The sequence below is a fragment of the Corythoichthys intestinalis genome, chromosome 1 (assembly GCF_030265065.1).
Source record: "Corythoichthys intestinalis isolate RoL2023-P3 chromosome 1, ASM3026506v1, whole genome shotgun sequence".
Taxonomy (NCBI): domain Eukaryota; kingdom Metazoa; phylum Chordata; class Actinopteri; order Syngnathiformes; family Syngnathidae; genus Corythoichthys; species Corythoichthys intestinalis.
Genome location: NC_080395.1, coordinates 50089439 through 50107689, shown reverse-complemented (window position 1 = coordinate 50107689; position 18251 = coordinate 50089439). Strand labels below are relative to the sequence as shown.

Here is an 18251-nt window from a genome sequence, read left to right as displayed (position 1 = left end):
ACCATTTACAACACCTAAAGTAACAATACAGAACAAAAGCCTTCCTACTGGTGAAACGGCTTAAAGATTATTTCATAAATGAACTGGTCGGCTGCCACTGACAGCGATAGATGTCCAATCTGGGAAACTTAAATGATCGCTGTACCAGCCATCTTAATTTAAAGTGATTTGATGTCTATTGCGGTCATTGGTAGCCAAAGAGTTCAGTTAGAGCTGGGCAATATTACTGGGCAATATTACCGGTACAGTATATACACCATTGTGATATGAAGTGACTCAGTACCTATATCATAATTTTAAAAAAATTCTCAATATACTGTGTGAATATCTTTTTGAGACATATTTCATAATTATCCATTTGTTTTCTTTGTCAGTTTTTCTCACAGATGCAATATCTTACCGTGTGACGTCACAGGTCAGTGAACCACAACCATAGACAACGGACACTAGACACCTTATTGAATACTATTTTTTGACCGCAAGGCTGCGTGACTTCACCATCGTGAACCGGAAGGGGGTCAACATAGAAGCGCGCTCGCATATAACCATGCTAGTACTGCTTGTTTTCTGCCGGTAATCTTTCAAAAAAAAAACATGCCGAGTAAACACTGCTGCTATGGAACTTGTAGAAACGACTCTAGACATTGCGACATATGAAGGATGTTTTCTTCATACGTTTCCCGAAGCCAAAAAAGAGAATATGCAGTAAACATTTTGTTGGGGGGCATGGTCCTACAGATGACAATGCTGATCCATTGCCTGCTACAGCCTGCCCGGAACAGGTAAGCCATTTTGGTATTTTTACTTATTTTTTAGCATGGCGTTTTGCCGTCCTACTTCTGTCTGACAATGAATGACCTGAAAAAAATTGAAATCGTATCTGACTGCCACTGTTGTCCCCTTTTCTGTTGTAAAGAAACTATTTTAGTCAAGGGGAAGTGTAAATAAATTAATAGAATTAAGATTTGTTATTAATGAAAAAAATTAAAGTGTTCGTTGGCTGTCACTGAGTAGCATTTGCGATCACTACACAAAAATAGCAATATAAATTACCCGCAAGAACAGTCAGAGACATAAGACAACCAGAGGATATAATATATAAGAAAGACAGGGCATATGGTGGTAAAGAATAGCCTGTTGTAACAGGAGAATGTCATTGTCAGTGGTGTAAGGCAATGCACACAAGAAAAAGGTGTTGATTAAAAAGCTACCTCTGCATCAGGTCGGCTCTTTTTCATGTCTTTTCAGCCCTCGACACTCAAGCCATCTCTTTTACTAAAAATTTGTATGTTCTTCCACATCTTTACCAGTGAATCTGGTACCAAGGACATCATTTTCAGACAGAATTGGTAGGTTTAGCGCAGTAAAAATCTCATTCGTACACTATTTATATGCATCTAGCATGAGGGACAAACGCAAGTTTGACCCCCTAGCAACAGTTGCTAACATCATCAATATTACTGAGCAAAGGTGACGTGTTATGTGTGATACGCTATTGAACTAAAATCATCACAATCTCATAATTTTCTATTTAACTGATTTTCACAGTTGTTATATACATCAAATATTTACACCAAGCTATATAGCTACAGATAGCTAGCTATAATTCCTGAGATTGCTTTGTAGTTGAATCTAATAAATGGAATTAGTTCAACATTGTAATCTGCATTGCCCAAGATATTGCAATGCATATTGCAATAAGCCTTTGCTGTATTGATCATGACTATTATTCAGAGGGTACACGTAGCGGGCCCTATACAACGCTTTATGTGTGCAAAAAAATCATATGTGAGTATAAGTCACATACCCAGGCAAACTATCTTTAAAAAAGTGCAATTTATAGTCCGAAAAATACGGTAGGACTACCAGTTGTACCTTGTGCTGCTTTGCATGTGGCACGGGTTGAGGAACTTCAAGCAAGTTGAGAGATTTACGATGCTTGTTCATGAGAGGGGCAACGGGTAGATACATGGAAGACTCTGAAAAAGAAACAAAAACATTTTTGGACTAGCTCGATTGTAATTGAAGTTTCAGTCCATTTTAACTCACTAGGAATGTTAACCCCCTGAACCTTGGCCATCAAAGACAGGATATCTCTGGTGGTGTGTTCAGCGCTGAACACGTGATGCTGCCCACTCTTGATGGGGGGAAGGTGAGATCTGCTGGTGGTGCTGTGGAGGAGCTGCGTCAGGTACTGATCGAACGTGTCGGATGAGCCTTCAAGGAAAACGTACTTAATGCTTTTGAAGTAAAGGTACATATGCATGAAAATAAAATTTATATATTGGCCTCATATTGTACCTGAAGGCTCACACTGGTTGTATTCTTCTCCATAGTCTCTCTCGACTTCATCATCGTCAACAAGCAAGCTGTCATCGTTTTCTTCATCCAAGAAGCTCAGCCGAGTGTGAAAAGAAGTGTTTTGGAGGCTGGAGAGGTCCGACAACTGGATTCTGAAGGCAAGTCAAATTTCACAAAATGTTCAGGATATTAACGTACATTGCATTGTAATCTTTACAGGTGAACTTATTAAGCTTTAAGCTTCTATTAAGTTTGTAAAGTACAACATACTGTTTTCTGACATGGATGTGAAAAATAAACTTCACAAAACATGCTTGAGCCATGAAAATATTGAAAGACATTGATGTCTTTGCACTTCTTCTTTTCATGCTATTGGTGCTGAACCACTAAACACTCCATTCAAAAGGTCAAATTAAATTAATTTGGAAAAGGTCAAATTAAATTCACCTATAAAGATTATAGTACCAAAAAGTCCAATATTCCAATTTTCTTTTTAGAAATGTCAATTTCATTGCACATTTTCATTAGACAGACCTCGCTCCAGCAAAATAGCCATCCTCCAGCTTCCGGAGTGTTGCTAGGATACACGGATCAATCTCACTTCCATCTTCAACTGGCAAAATAAAATTAATAATATCACTTGTAAAACCACAGTGAAAGTGCAGATTTTTTTTATTTAAACAAAAACAATAAAAATACGCAAACTTGACCTCATCTAAAAACTTGTCATTCACGATAGAGCTGATCGAGACATTGCTTCACCCCTCAGGTAAACGTAAAGTAGGTTAACAAACACCTGTGGCACTGAATGAGTTAATAAATGCAGAGCAACTTCTAAGGTTAACCCTTATATGAACAGATTCCAATTATTTTTTTAACCCTTACTCACTCATGCAGTCATTTAATTAATTGGATGCCATTGAAAGTGCTAGAAACTCAATGTATTTTGAATGGGGCAAATGCCCCCTCCCAGTCAAAACGGATTGGATGTATAACGACTTCAATGATGCTGACAGATGAGCATTTACGGCCAGCCGTCTCATTTAAAATGAATTCGACATCCGTCGCCATCAATGACATGCAATGAGTTAAATACTATCAAAACAAAAATCAACTTTAGTTTGTAACTTGGAGCTGTAACTCCTGTGTATTTCTGTATTAACTCATTTTAATTCTATTAATGTAGTCTTTTCAAACCATTATTAATGTATAAATTGATTTATACTAATACAAAAATAAAGTAGAAAATACAATGATGATTTATAATTAAAATTATATAACAATAATATAATAATTGCTATCATTTAAGTGTTTTTGTTTGTTTGTTTGTTTGTTTGTTTGTTTGTTTGTTTGTTTGTTTGTTTGTTTGTTTGTTTGTTTGTTGTTGCTTTACCAAAACTAGTCACTTGCCTTACTCGTCCAGACCAGAGGCGGTAGTAACGCATTGCATTTTCTCTGTTTACTTGAGTAACTTTTTGAGAAAAAGGTAAAGGTACTTTTACCACACAATACTTTTACTTTTATTTGAGTAGATTTGTGAAGAAGAAACACTACTCTTACTTTGCTATTTTGGGCTACACAAGAGTGGTTACATTTTTAGAAAAAAAATAATTTGTTAACGACCGCAATCTGGCCTGTGTCTCTTGACTAATCCGAGTAAAGATTTGCGTACATCGACCTGTAGTGGTTGGCCGCCGTTACTGGGGTGTTTGCACACCTATAGCAGCACAGCATCAGTCAATGTAGACAGCAACATTAGCTGCTATTAGCGGTGTACTGCATCTTTGGACAGCTTTTTTACGGGGAAACTTCCACCTGCTAAGCCAGAAGAGGAGCCTACAGCCAAGTCAGTTCTGCATAATATGTGGCTAAAAGCAAAGGAGGCAACGAAAGTGAATGCACTGGGAGCATCATACCTCGTGGTGAACCGTATTGCTAAAGTCAAGAAACCTTTCACGATTGGAGTAGAACTCATTATGCCTGCGACCAAGGACATTTGCAGTCAAGTTTTAGGAGAGACCACTGTCAATAAAGGTTGATTCAGCGTATTGTGTGTTACAGTTTCCCTGCACTTACAGTCGTGTTATTTTATATGTATTTTCTGCCACACATTGCCGATGTCGTGCCAATGTAGGTATCCCTGTCTGAAAGTGTTTCCACTGGCCACGGCGTCTAGTCCCCAGTTCCAGACATGACATATCAAAACAAGGATGTGCTTCCCGGGGTGAACTAATCGATCCATGATGATACATGTTATCCAAACAATATACTACGGTATGTTACGTCATACGAAAGATAAAAATGTTTTTTGGTGGATGTGCCATGTTGCAAAACCTCGTCAATAACTACATCAAAACACTGAAATCAATCAAATCAAACGCAGTGCTGTGGCTCCACCTTCCCTGAATGTATGCGTACTCCCTCGGTCAGGGGAAACACTTTCTGACGTGGATACCTACATTGGCACGACACCTGTCCATGGTGCAAAACGTTTGGGGACCACTGGGCCATAGTACTGTATAATAATAACAGATCATAGAAGAAGAAGTTGTGCTGAGAAAAAAAATACCATTATTAAAAAAAAATAATAATAACTGACATTTTAAGCAGTTACTCACAATGTTACTCATTACTTGAATATTGTTTTCAACAATACTTTTTTACTCGGACTTGAGTAAATTTTTGAATGACCACTTTTACTTTTGCATGCGTAATATCATTTAGAAGTAACGCTCTTACTTGAGTAAAATTTTGGCTACTCTACCCACCTCTGGTCCTTACTAGTCACAAGGCCTTAAGTGTCAACTTTTGAATAGGTGTCCATTGTATCCCTGAAAGGGTTAAACCATGATCCATTTTGGGTGACGTTCCAGCGTATTCAAACTTGAAAACAATTATTTACATTGGAAAAAATGGAGAGCCAAGCAGCTTCTATTAGCTTGAAAGGGACTGTTTTTAGCAGTGGTTAAACAATAAACAAATGAGGTTTGTAATGTTCTTCTGGTTGTGCCTCAAACATAAAAAATACGTTAATTTTTGAAGGGGGGGTCAAAAGTTACATTTTTGGGATATATAGTAAATTTGACCAATTTAGGACATAGCCTTCCTATCTCACATCACTCTCACAGAGCCTAAATGGAACTGTAATTTGGTGATAGGAGAGGAGAGTTAAGAGGTACTTCACCTAGCATGCTGCGGGTGATAGGAAAGGTGAGGGTGGGTCGTCCTATCATCCTCCAGCAGGACGAAAGGTATGCCACCTCCGTACGGAACATCTCCACGATCATCTGATTGTCAAGGGCCAAGTAGAAATGGTGCTGATCTAGAAACTTTGCACCGCACAGACATAGGGGAAGGAAGGACTGTCAACAGCACAGTCAACATTCACGGAACACTCCAAAAATAAGGATATACTGGTCGTACCTGTGGGGTAAAGATGTAAGAGTGGTTCCTGATCTCATAAAATTTAGATGTTCCTAAAACTCCAATGTGTCTGTAAGGCCTCCCGCTCAGATTGAGTTTCTTGCAATTCCCTGTGACACAAGAAAATGGGATCATTAGACACATTCTGGGATTCTTCAACTGATGTCCATGAATGCCCTTTTTTCACTTGAAAGTGGTTTTCAAACCATTTTACTGCTAGCCCTCGCTGTTAAACGGGAGTAAGTTGCACTACACGAGTAAGGAAATTTTGTTTGTATTTAGTGTTCAGGTACCCAGGCGGACGTAGATGTGACTCAGGATGCGAGCTGGCAGGACTCGGATTGGCAAAACCTCAGACAAAACCTGGACCGTCATCCCATGCTCGCTCAACAAGTTCTGGATGTCCTCCGATTCTGCTAAGACACAAACTGGACACAAAAAGACATTTAAAAAGAGCAATTTGCATGAGGGAACAAAACACTTTCCACACATTTGTATGCTTCCCCTCCTCAAACCGACCTTGCACCACAACATCAGGCTTTAAATTTGTGGAGAATCTTCTGTTGAGTGGGTCGATCTCTCCTGGTGCCAAAAAGCCCTTTAAAAGCAAAGAGCATCCCTTTAGTTTACTGTTAGCGGGGTTAACAGTTAAAGTGCTTATGACAGCAAAAAGCATGTTTATTTCATATTTTCCGCGGTATTTTATGCTCCTGAATAAACTTGGATGTGTGTGGAAGCGATTGATATAATTATTCAGGTTTTTGAATCCCGCGCCATGAAAATGAGCGACTTTCTGGATTGACGAAGATTCCTAGTATGACGTCAGCGGGAGGAGTCATCTTCAGTATACAACCGATACTACAGTATGCAGAACGACTGCGGATTCAGTTGATTTTGCGGATTAATTCGTTTATTTTTCGCATCACACCAGCCAAATGTGCTGGAGAAAAATTTAGCTGCACCAGGAAGAGGCATATGAGCCTTTTTGAGTTTCAAAAAGATCCCGTTCACCCCGAGATTTGCGTAAACAATTCTGACAGCTGTGGGACCATTGGACTCACAAAGAAGTGAGTAAACATTTTTATGTTTTGTATTATGTCAAATACTGGGATCATTGCACACGTTTTAATGAGGAAGTGGCTTGCATTTTGTGGCCTGCGATCGGCGGCCTGTCGACCTTCCACCCGGTCCTCTTTGCGTGCCCACCGAGAATGCGCTTTCCTCGGCTTGGCCACTAGTAGCTCCGTGCTCCGATTTCGGCCGAGAATGGGCTATTTTCGGTGTTCATTCTCGGGGACGAGCACTGCCAGCCCGCTGTGGCCCCAGTAGGACGGTGAGCTCTATTTTGCTCGCCCGATCCTCTTTGCGTGCCCGCCGAGAATGCGCTTTCCTCGGGAAGCGGGCAGGGAAATAACAGAAGCCGGTGGCATAAAATATAGTTCAGGAGGTGCAAGAAGTGGACAGTTTTGACCATTATGGAGTAATTTTGCCATGTCGTACTACGTACTGAATAAATGCATTTTTGATATTTCATATTCCATTTAGCACGAGACTGTTATTTATAGTTATGACCATACCATTTATTTAGCAATTGGGGAAAAATACTTCAATAAAAAGAATATCCTGTAAAAATATTGAAGTAGAGAGATTGAAAGAATGACATTTTGCTGCTCTCTTCGTCGCATTTTCCTCGTTATGAATATTTCCCCCTCGATGGGCTGAAGTCTAAATCAGATGAAACATTTCTCCTGCCGACGTCATCCTCCTGTTGGGGACGCTAGAGCCCTAGAATGGTAGGCGTGGTTAAACCGCAGATTAAAAAACTAATTTCTCGTCATCTGCGCTTTGCCAATTTGTTGCATATAGTCCAGGGGTGTCCAAACTTTTTGCAAAGGGGGCCAGATTTGGTGTGGTAAAAATGTGGGGGGCCGACCTAGGCTGACGTCCTTTACATAGAACAATATATTTAGGCAAATTTGCAAGCCATTCTGTGTGTCACATTTGCTTTATTTATTTATTTTTTTAAATAATTTCCACAAAATCTTGCAACTAGCCTTTGTGGCGTTCTCTCTCATCTCTTGGGCTCTTACGAAATACTGCTGCTGTAAAATTAAACTAGCTTTAAATTGCTTCAATTTCTCGCTATGTATCTTCCCTGTAATCTTGTCGTACAAGTCAGCGTGTCTTGTTTGGTAATATCGCCTCACATTGAACTCTTTAAAAACCACGGCTGTCTCTTTGCAAATGAGACACAGTTTTTGCATATTTTAGTGAAGAAATAGTCCAATTTCCACCTATCCTTGAAGCGTCGGCCGTCGCAGTTTTTTTTTTGTTGATTGTCGCCATTTTAGAAAATTGGGAGTAAAAGTTCACGGGGGGTAATGTTGCTTAGAGTGCTGCTGCCTTTTAGTGGGTAAATGAGGAGCAGCATTTAGTGTGTAAGCTACTTCATATGCTGGTAGCAGTACTGCTGACCAATTTATTAGGTCTGTGTGCGGGCCAGACATTATTGATTTCATGACAGAGCCTGGGGGCCGGATGAAATTTGACCACGGGCCACATTTGGCCCCCAGGCCGGACTTTGGACATGTCTGATATAGTCGAATCGTCTCAAAATGTGATTCTAAATTCATATAATAATGCTATTTAAGACTTTTTTTTATCTTGCCGTACGACTTTAAGTTACCTCTGCTAGAAGGCAGCCCAGAATGTACAGCGATTGTCCCCACATGTGAGGCACCTGCCCCATGGCTAATCGGTCCACAGTGTGGGGGTTGCTGTACTCCTCTTCCACCTGCAATGTACACACCATCATTCTTCTACATACTAGCATAAGCACGTAAGCCCATACACTACCGTCCAAAACTTTGGAGTCAGTTAGGTAGATAATTTTGTTTTTTCCATGAATTGGTACACATTTACTTTTCAAATGAGTTGCAAAACAACTAGAAAATATTGTCAAGACATTGACAAGGTCAAGAGTAATGATTTTTATTTAAAATAATAATTTTCTACTTTAAACTTGGCTCTCGGCCAGAGGTTGCGCTAGACTTTTTCGTTGTCTGTCATTTTGACTGACAGGGTCATAAAAATCCGGTCATAATCCATTTTTACCAGTCACTTAAATTTTTTAAATGACTATATCTTGATGCATAATATAAAGTAACTAACATTAGTGCAGTCATGGATTACAGTGAGCAGGCCAGTGCTGTGTTTCCATATATATTTTTATTATATTATGTATATACAGGATATATATTTTTTTTTTCCCCCCAAGTGGGACCTTCCATGATCCTAATACATTTAATAATAATAAAATATTATATAATTCCATTATATATATATATATATATATATATATATATATATATATATTTTAATGTATTATGATTACTAAATAAAAATGCACGTTGATACGACGCACATAAAGGCAACTTCAATTTTTCAAAAAAAATCGTTAGAAAGTTGTATGGACTTACAATCCGCTAGCTTGTTGTTTCCTGTTGTCTTCCGAAATACACCTGGGTGACGGCGCGTCCAGTGTTCGTTCATAGCCGACGTGCTACCGTGGTATGCGAGCTCAGCTTAGCAAAAAGAGTACACACAGTGGTGGCACCCTCCATATTTTTCTTGAAATAATTTCAGGCTCTGGCTAGTCTGGTCCGCTTTTTTGGCTTTATGCCGCTTTCACCGTGTTACCAATTCTGCCCTTCTTAGTAATTGGCGGTGTTTTCAACTGCTCGCCGCAGTGAGGAGTGAACCGGCGATTCACTTGATTCGTTGTCATCCTTCATCCTCCACTGCACCAGTCCCTCTTTTTTCACCTCTTTTATCAACACCAACGTCATTTTGGGGCTTTATGACGAAACTTTGGACACTCAGTTGCCTTGACATTTTTCCGAGTAAGGCCAACGACGTCATGCATCAAGAGAGACAATAGCTAATTAATATGCTCACTCGCCACCCTGTGGTCTGGGGTGTGAATTGCAACCTGTCAAAATGACAGATGGACTTCAGTTTTTTCCGTCACCGTTTTAAAAAAACCGGTCAACGATGGAAAATATTCGGTTAACGCGATCCCTGCTCTCGACATAGAACACTCCATTTGTAGCATTTACGGCATTGCAGACATTTCACATTTTAGCTGTAATTTTCTGAGGTAATGTGGACAAATTTGACCCCACCATTCCAGAAGCCCCTCCCATATCCACTATTTGATCGGCTTGATTGGCACTTCTTTCTTACCTTACTGGCAAGCTCCCTCCACAATAACTTAATGGGGTTGAGATCTGGTGATTATTATACAATTAAATTTGAATAATTTCTTACATTTTTAATGTGTTGACCATATTTTCTATTCATTTGTGTCTCATTTGATAAATGAAACTGACTTTTAATGGAAAACACAAAGTTGTACAGGTGACCACAACCATTTGAAGGGTAGTGTATACAAGTAGGACACGTGTACTTTAAGTACCTTATCAATTGGTACAGCATAAAGTTCAGGCAGCAATTTGATGCCATTCTTCCCTCGGATCAAAATGGCCTCCAGTGCTTCTCGATACTCTTGCACCTGTAGGCAATGGTTTTGATGGTCCATTATTAGTGTACATTGCCAGCCAGCCATTTAAACCTTTTTCTTACCTGCACTTGGTCTCCTGTGAAGATACCATCAAGAATGAGGTAAGTCCAAAAGACAGGCCACTCACATTCAATATTTTCAAACAGTTTCAGCTCCGCAGGATCGTAATGCAGTCGGGTCGGGTCCTGGTAAAAAGGACAGTCTATGAGATTCACAGCATACTGTAACTGGAGGTATATGTGCAATTCAGTGTTAAAAAACAAACCTCTTTAGGACAATGATATCCATCTCTGATGAAGCGGCAACAACCGTAGCGACCCTAATGTGAAATACAATGTTATTACAAGTCAAGGCACCACCCAAGATTAATGTCACAAAAAAAGTATACTGCATTAAAGATGATCTCATCTCAATTTACTCACAAAATCACATAGAAGTGTCACCAGAAAACATGTGCAGATATAAAAAGATATAATATATTTGTTGTTTTTTAGTGAATTAAAAAATAATAATTTGGCCCATAGTTCAGTTGCCTGGTACACCAGACTCACCGCTGTTCCAGCTATTGAGTCTGGCCACCATTCAGCGGATACAATTTCCAGGGCGGAGCAAGCCACAGCAAACAGACAGCGGAGTGGACCAATCAGCGACGGGCAGACGTGACGTTAGTAAAACGACGAGGGCAGGAATAGGGACGCGCGCGGAAGTAAAGATACGAGGAGAGCGGAGTTTATTCACCATGGCTAGCGCGAGACAGACTGTTGTCAATGACTCGTGGCGATGTGTTTTTGGTAATTTAAAACTGATTTTACCGTGGATTGGAACATATTCTCGCCTCTCCTGTTCACCATCTGTGTTGTTGTGGAGACGACTTCCGACGCGCAAGAGTGACATTGCTCGTTAAGAACACGTCACGCAAATAAACAAATCTGATTTGTCGATTGATTTTGTACCTGCTCGAGAGGCCGTTAATGGGCTGGTTCCCAGACTTTTCTCTCAGTGTTTGAAAAATACAGGGAGAACAGTCTGGCCGTGCCAGGCAAATAGTTCAGTGTAACTGAACAATGTTGTATCAATTTGCCCAAATTTTTGTATAGTTACACAAAGGTGGTCTTTAATATTACCTGCAATTTACTGATGATCTCTGACTTGGTGATGGCCACCAATTCTGGATCCTCCACAGCAAAAGCGGGGAAGGAAATAACTGACAGGAGTCCAGCGTCTATCTCCTTGGAAGTTGAAGCTCTAGGCAGCATGGAGCACAGGATGGACTAAAGCCAGTGAAAAGAGACGATATGTATAATATACAGCATGTGCTCACAAGCACTACTACAGTAGTACTACTACTTGTGACCAGAGACGGGTAGCATGTTACATTTAGTCTGTTACATTCACATGAGGAACTTTTTGAGAAAACTGTACTTCTAGTTTTATGAAGCCATACTTTTTACTTTTACTTGAGTAGATTTGTAAAAAAGAAACACAACTCTTACGCTGCTCCTTTGGGCTACACTTGTCCTTACATTTTTCCTCTTTGTTCTCCATATAAGAATTTAACTTTTTTTTTTTTTTTGCCAGAGACATTAACAGTGGCTCAACCAGTTTCACCAATGAGACGTCGCAACAATAATCACATGACTCAATTCTACCAATCTTGCTTGCAATCAAGCTTGCCGTTCTATTATCACGCCGGCCTGTTCAATCATGCGGTGTCTTTAAAGCACTGTAAAAAATTAAGTATTTGACATGGCTGACAACATTACTGCTGCAACACATAATCGATTAACTAGAGTAATTCAATTAGAAAAAAAACTTAGAATCAAATTTTACTGCTTCGAGTATTCGCTTCATTAGAGTGACTTTGTAATGGTTTGTTTTGAAAGTGTTTCAATTTAGTGTTATTGATTTGGGTGGATAAACTGCACTCTAGTAGAAATGCTGAATATGCCATAACTCATTTTATATGGCTTAATCCAGCTGCACTCTGTCAAGTTTTTGTTTGATCCAATGTTTTTTATGCATTTGTAATTTAGTTTATAGGTATATTTAGCAGTTTTTGTGGAGAATATGCATTTGAACAATTTGTTAAGAGCACTGTAAAAAAAAAAAAGCGTTTTACAACATTTAAGCTTGCAGACTTTTGCTATGCAAGTTAGCCAATTGTTTTTTTGTTGCACATAAATCCTCATTTATTATTATTTTTATACCGTTTGAAGCTAAGCTCAGGTATTTTAATCTATTTTTCCATGACAGTGCAATTCTGCATAGTTCTAAGAAACACTCGGGAATTTTATTTTGTATTCGCATTTTATGCTGTTTTGAATGTGCAATCTAAGCAAGCCTGTGTTTTATTCTGCAACGCATTAAATGTTCCTAATCTGATTACTCAAACTAACTAGTTGATAGAATAATAGACTATTAAAAATATCAATACTGTAGCTGCAGCCCTAGTCAACGTGACTCATGATTATAATCTCTCATTTTTTTATTTGGCACCGATTGACCACGGAAAACTGGAGATACTGGAGACTTACATAGAGGGCACTCATGCTCTTTGGACAAATGATGCTTAATTTCTGTAGGTTTTTTTCTCTCTCCAGGATTTAATTGTTTTTTTTTGGGGGGGGGGTGTATTTCTTTGGCTTAACGTGGTTATGTAATATGTTATTGTACAGTTCATATAGATACAGTTGTGCTGAGAAAAAAAATCAAACATATTAAGCAGTTACTCATTACATGAGTATTCTTTTCACCAAATACCTTTTTTACTTGAGTACATTTCTTGGATGACTACTTTTACTTTTAATTGAGTGATATTGTTTTGAAGTAACGCTACTCTTACTGGAGTAATATTTTTGGCAACTCTACCCACCTCTGCTTGTGACATTGAAGGCAGTTTGTACCTGACAGTGTTCTACTTCATCGGGAAGAACGTGGATGACAGATTTTGGGCCTCCGTGGGCGCCGAAAAGATCCAGCTCATCTATAGCCTCAAGTGCTGCCTGAACGCAAACAACACACACACACACACACACGCACACACACACACACACACACACACACACACACACACACACACACACACACACAAGACAGTGAGTAAATGATACACCAAAGAGTTTGTAATGTCTATTGAGAGAGATAGAGGCAAGACAGATCACTGCAAAAACAAAAATCTCCTATTACTCAAATCCAAAAAAATACCCAACCCAGATTACCTTGGCAATTCCGACAGAACTCCCATTGAGCTCAGGAATTCCCTGGTTGGTTTTGTCACCTCGCTCCCACATTCCATAATCCTAAAATAGAACAGCATGCCATGACTCCAAAAGTCTTTTCCCCCCTAAAAGTTCCCTCCCAAACACTCGATGCTTACCGCCACCTTGTACGCAGCCTCTATGTAGAAGACCAAGTTTTGGATAAAAGCAACCTCATCCAAGTTTGAGATAATACGAAGACCTATATGATCATAGTTAGCCTTAGTGTGTGGGATATAATGTCTAGAATGTGGAGGTGCTTAGTAAAAACATAGAAAAAAGTTAAAAAATCACATTTAATAAAACTCACAAACGTATAGAATATGTCTCCTCCAACAAAAAAATGCCACCCCACAAACCTGATGCTGTCATCTGGGCCAACATGAGCAAGTAAATGGAGGTGGCATCCACCTGAAGATGACCCCACTGGTCATCTCCCACCACTGTGGCACAAGTCGGGGTATCATATTTTGCATGCAAACAATCCTCGGTACTCTGGGTGCATTTGAACTTCTCCACCTTGGCAACCTGAAAACAAACAACAGCATCACTACAGCAGAGTGCTGTTTATTTTCCATGTGCGTATTAGTATGTTCAAATGCTCACACTAAGTATCAACATAAAATTGCAAGCTACAGATCTTTACAAAATGTATTAATAATCTGTCTGACAAGAAAGAATGGACAATGAATATTCAACTGTCTTACCTGCCTCATCATGCAACGCAGCAGTCCTTGCATCAGTTTGACCACACTCTATTAAGAAAGAGAAGTACAGTAAATTCAATTGAACTTGAACTGACCTGAAATTACACCATCTTATTTTCTGCTGTAAAGTTGGTGTACATGTTAAAAAAAATAAATAAATAAATTCAGACTTGTATACGTTCAGTCTTTATGTTGAAATGAATTCTAGTTAACCCTTTCATGCACAAACTATGATTTTTTTTTTTTTATCATTTCAACCACTTTAGGACACTCATTTAACTCATTGACTGCCACTGACAGCACTGGATGCCCAATTTTGAATGGGAAAAGCGAATAAATATTCACGAGCATTCACTGAAATGACATGAGGATTTCCAGTCAGTCTTCTCGGTTTAAATGAATTGGACAACTATCACCGTAAATGGCATGTAAGGCTTTATAGACGATGAAAAAAAATTTACTTTAAAGTGTTACTTGGGTCATTTTATTAATTACATTTTTATTGACATTGTATTAATTTATAAATGTACTTATAATTATATAAATTAATATTTTTTAAATTAATAATAATAAATAAAAATAATAACACTAACGCTAATATTGAACATTTTAAAAAATAGTCCAAAAAAAAAAAAACTTTTTTTTTTTTTTTTTTAAATTCTGCTGTTTTTTTTTTTTTTTATTTTTTTTTTTATTCAAAAGATTTTTTTCAAGTAAACAAAATTTGCACTGTATGTTTCCTGAAAACTTAATATTAATCATTTAAGTTTTGTATTAGTCATACTGTAAAAAAAATAAACAAATTTTAAAAAATCATCATTTGGTACAGATACAATTACATTGGAGCGCATAGAAACTATTAATAAAACAAACAGAAGAAAGACAGTGAGACACAGTGGGGTTATATTGTATGACAATGTAGTAGCAGCAAGACATGAATATAAATAGCAGCGATATGAAAAAATGTTCAGGCCAAAATGGGTTCAGTAAATTAACTCATTAGCTGTCACTGGCAGTGAATTTATTACTGTTAGCCCTCTTCAAACAGGTTGGACGTCCAGAGGCAGGTAATGAGTTAAAGTATGAGAACGAGGACTTTTTCAGCCCTACAATGCAAATACAATGTAAAACATCTACACAGCCATGTTCAAATGCATGGTTTTTGAAAATAGGATAGACTACTTAAGCAATATAAAACCACACAAACGGCTGATAAAGAAAAAGGGCACGGCTACAGTTGGCCGTCATAAACACCTGCTCTAGTTCGTAGGCCTTGGCCTTGTCCTCATCCCGGTCGGCATTCTTGCGATATGCCATGCCCAGCCCCCACACCGCCAGAATACTGTACACATTATCCCTCACCCAGGCATCTTTTTTCTGGGCACTGGCAGGCAGCAGCCCTGACACTGGGTTCTGAAACACACACACACAAATTGAATCAGAGACATGAATCAACCCCAGGCAGGAAAGAATGGACATGAAATCTGCCTAAAAGGTTTAGAGGTAATTAATAGTTGGACTAAATTACTGCAGTTTTCCCCTCTGCATTATGGCTAATGCTAAAATACATTTATTTTGATGATGTCCCGAACTCAGCAGTGCACTATTAAACACTGTAGGAGTAAGCTCAATTTAGAATTTTAAAATGTTTACATAATGCACATTTCACAAGAGAGCATTTTATCTTTTCTCCATTAAAAGTGCTTCAAAGTGAATTGAAGAGCCGATAGTTAAAGGTGCATAGTTCCAGGCGGCGAACTTCAATCTACGGCGGGATTGACCTTTGCTCGTGTTTGTTTCTATACATTTCACACTGGTGGGGCTTGAAGCTCAAGGGGCAACCGGACATCTGGATTAGTCGATGCAAACAAACAAACACACAGCATGTCCCTAACTATTGATTTGACCTCCCTCCCACAACCTAGAATTGACCTTTAAATGCTGTTTTGGTCCACTTGTGGGAAGCGTTTGGATTCACAACTATTTTGTTTTAAATAATCCAGCACATAAAAGAACAGTTACCGTGTTTCACTGGATCTCATTACACTTTGTGAAGCTAACTATTAAAGTGACATTTCAGCATATTAGTATTATAACTGATTTAAAGATAGCACTTTTCATATTTTTAATGAGTGTTTGTACATTTATGTAACCATTTATTCATTCATACATTCATCTTTTGTACCACGGGTGTGCTGGTGTGTATCCAGGCCAACTATGGGCAGGAGGCGGGGTACACCCAGAAGTGGTAGGCCAGCCAATCGCAGGGAGAACATGCAAACTCGCCACCTGTGTACCCGTATATACAGTACCATACGTGTCAAGTTGTACGGTTTCGGCATAATTTGTACAAGTGCGGACTATTTTTTAAATGTATACGCCGCACGTTCAAAATCTGTACGTTTTTCGTGCCTTACGTTTTTTTTTCTCCCTTCGGATTTTGTCACCGTTTCGGCATTACTATGCGTTACTACGCTGGTTGAATGACGCGAGAAAAGTCAGCGACACTGAAAGAGAAGAGTGTTTGTTGTGACGCTGTAGCAAACGCAATGCTAGGCTAGATGGCTCCAATATTTCCTGACTGTAGCAGACAGCCTACAATTTATGCCTAGATATCACATGTATATAACTACATGCAAAATGACAGACTAGGCTGCGTCAGTAAACAGCCGCCATCTTAAAGCAGTAAACTTCTCAGAAAGGCTCTGTTGTAGTGAACCTTCCTAGCGAACCTAAGTAACCTTTTATCTAAAATACTCCTAAAACGGCAAAATCTTGACTTGAATCTATCTTTAAACGATGAAACCGTTTTAAAACTTTCACATGTCGAAAGTAGACAGTAGAGAACTAATGCAAAATGGAAGCAATTTTAACAACTTTAACAGTTGACTCACAACATTATATACATAACAAAGGTTACTATGTTTTGTTTTGTTTTGTTTTTTTTAAATGATAAAAAAACAAACATGAAAGGTAACACCAGTTACTTTGCCAAGTAACTAATTACTTTTACATTCTGGTAACTGAGTTAGTAACTCAATTACTTTTTGGGAGAAGTAATTTGTAACTGTAATAATTTTTTAAGCTTGCCAACGGCCTCGGGTTGACAGGTATGATATACATTGTAATTATTTATTTAAATGTGTACTGTAATAGTGTATTTTTTTTCAATTCTCATTATGTGGTGCAAGTACTAGAGTTGCGCTAGCACTCTTTAGTGCTACCTGAAAGAATCACCGAATTAAATGTTTAAACTGCAAATAATGTTAGTGTCTTCTTATTGGGCCTTTTCCGCTGTAGTTTAATGTTGGCCATTATGTTGGGGACAAAGTTTCTTGCGTGAAGTAAAAAATCTAAAAGAAAACATTGATATTCACAACTTGGAATAATTAACATACCTAGAAAGTGATTATTTCAGATATCACTAGAGGGAGCCTGCGTACTGCTAACAGTAGCTACACTTGAGGAGTAAAATTAGTGAATGAAAATTTCTGAAAAATGTATTTTTGGTTGTTGTTGCTGTCCGAATTTAGATTATACGTATATTCTGAGGATTTTGTGACTACATTTCAGCGTGAACTGTCAAACGCATGCAAGTGTCGGTACCTGGTGACATAGAATCGTCTCCTGGACCAGCCTGGCATACCCATCCAGCCTCACTCCCGAATTACTGCGGCTCCTCATCCTTGTTTCACAGCCTGGATATGTCCGAACAAGCACACGTACGTCACATCTTTAATGTGGAAATCACAAGTCGAAGGACGTTCCGTCAGCCGCCCCGCACTGCAGTCAATGTACCATCAATGCGGCTGCCGTCGCCTCAGCAGAAGGCTTTGCGAGGCTGTCCAGTTTTAAACTAGGAGCATTCAGGCCACTTCTGAGACACGCGGACGCAAAATAAGCAACGAATACGTCAAAGGAAGTGCACAAACGTCGCATGGAGACCCTTAGAAAAAAATAATGTCCATGTACTTGCGCATG

The 18251-nt window shown here is 38.9% G+C and overlaps 1 protein-coding gene across 2 annotated transcripts in view; it reads right to left on the bottom strand.

The window, feature by feature from the left end:
• Nucleotides 1-18251, bottom strand: part of phka2 (phosphorylase kinase, alpha 2 (liver)) — a 25975-nt gene extending 7724 nt beyond the window's left edge. Inside the window, exons 1-20 of one of the 2 annotated variants that reach the window (XM_057843623.1) lie at nt 17877-18251; nt 15525-15683; nt 14271-14318; nt 13923-14091; nt 13683-13765; nt 13525-13605; nt 13210-13308; nt 11431-11577; nt 10572-10625; nt 10369-10491; nt 10202-10297; nt 8411-8518; nt 6244-6322; nt 6018-6152; nt 5725-5834; nt 5486-5630; nt 2836-2914; nt 2302-2453; nt 2050-2217; nt 1876-1979 (exon numbers count right to left, since the gene is read on the bottom strand). In XM_057843623.1, the coding sequence (XP_057699606.1) occupies nt 1876-1979; nt 2050-2217; nt 2302-2453; nt 2836-2914; nt 5486-5630; nt 5725-5834; nt 6018-6152; nt 6244-6322; nt 8411-8518; nt 10202-10297; nt 10369-10491; nt 10572-10625; nt 11431-11577; nt 13210-13308; nt 13525-13605; nt 13683-13765; nt 13923-14091; nt 14271-14318; nt 15525-15683; nt 17877-17954 (2217 nt within the window). In that variant the 5' untranslated portion in view covers nt 17955-18251. The remainder of the gene's footprint in view (nt 1-1875; nt 1980-2049; nt 2218-2301; nt 2454-2835; nt 2915-5485; nt 5631-5724; nt 5835-6017; nt 6153-6243; nt 6323-8410; nt 8519-10201; nt 10298-10368; nt 10492-10571; nt 10626-11430; nt 11578-13209; nt 13309-13524; nt 13606-13682; nt 13766-13922; nt 14092-14270; nt 14319-15524; nt 15684-17876) is intronic. The other variant, XM_057843632.1, reaches the window with a different exon arrangement.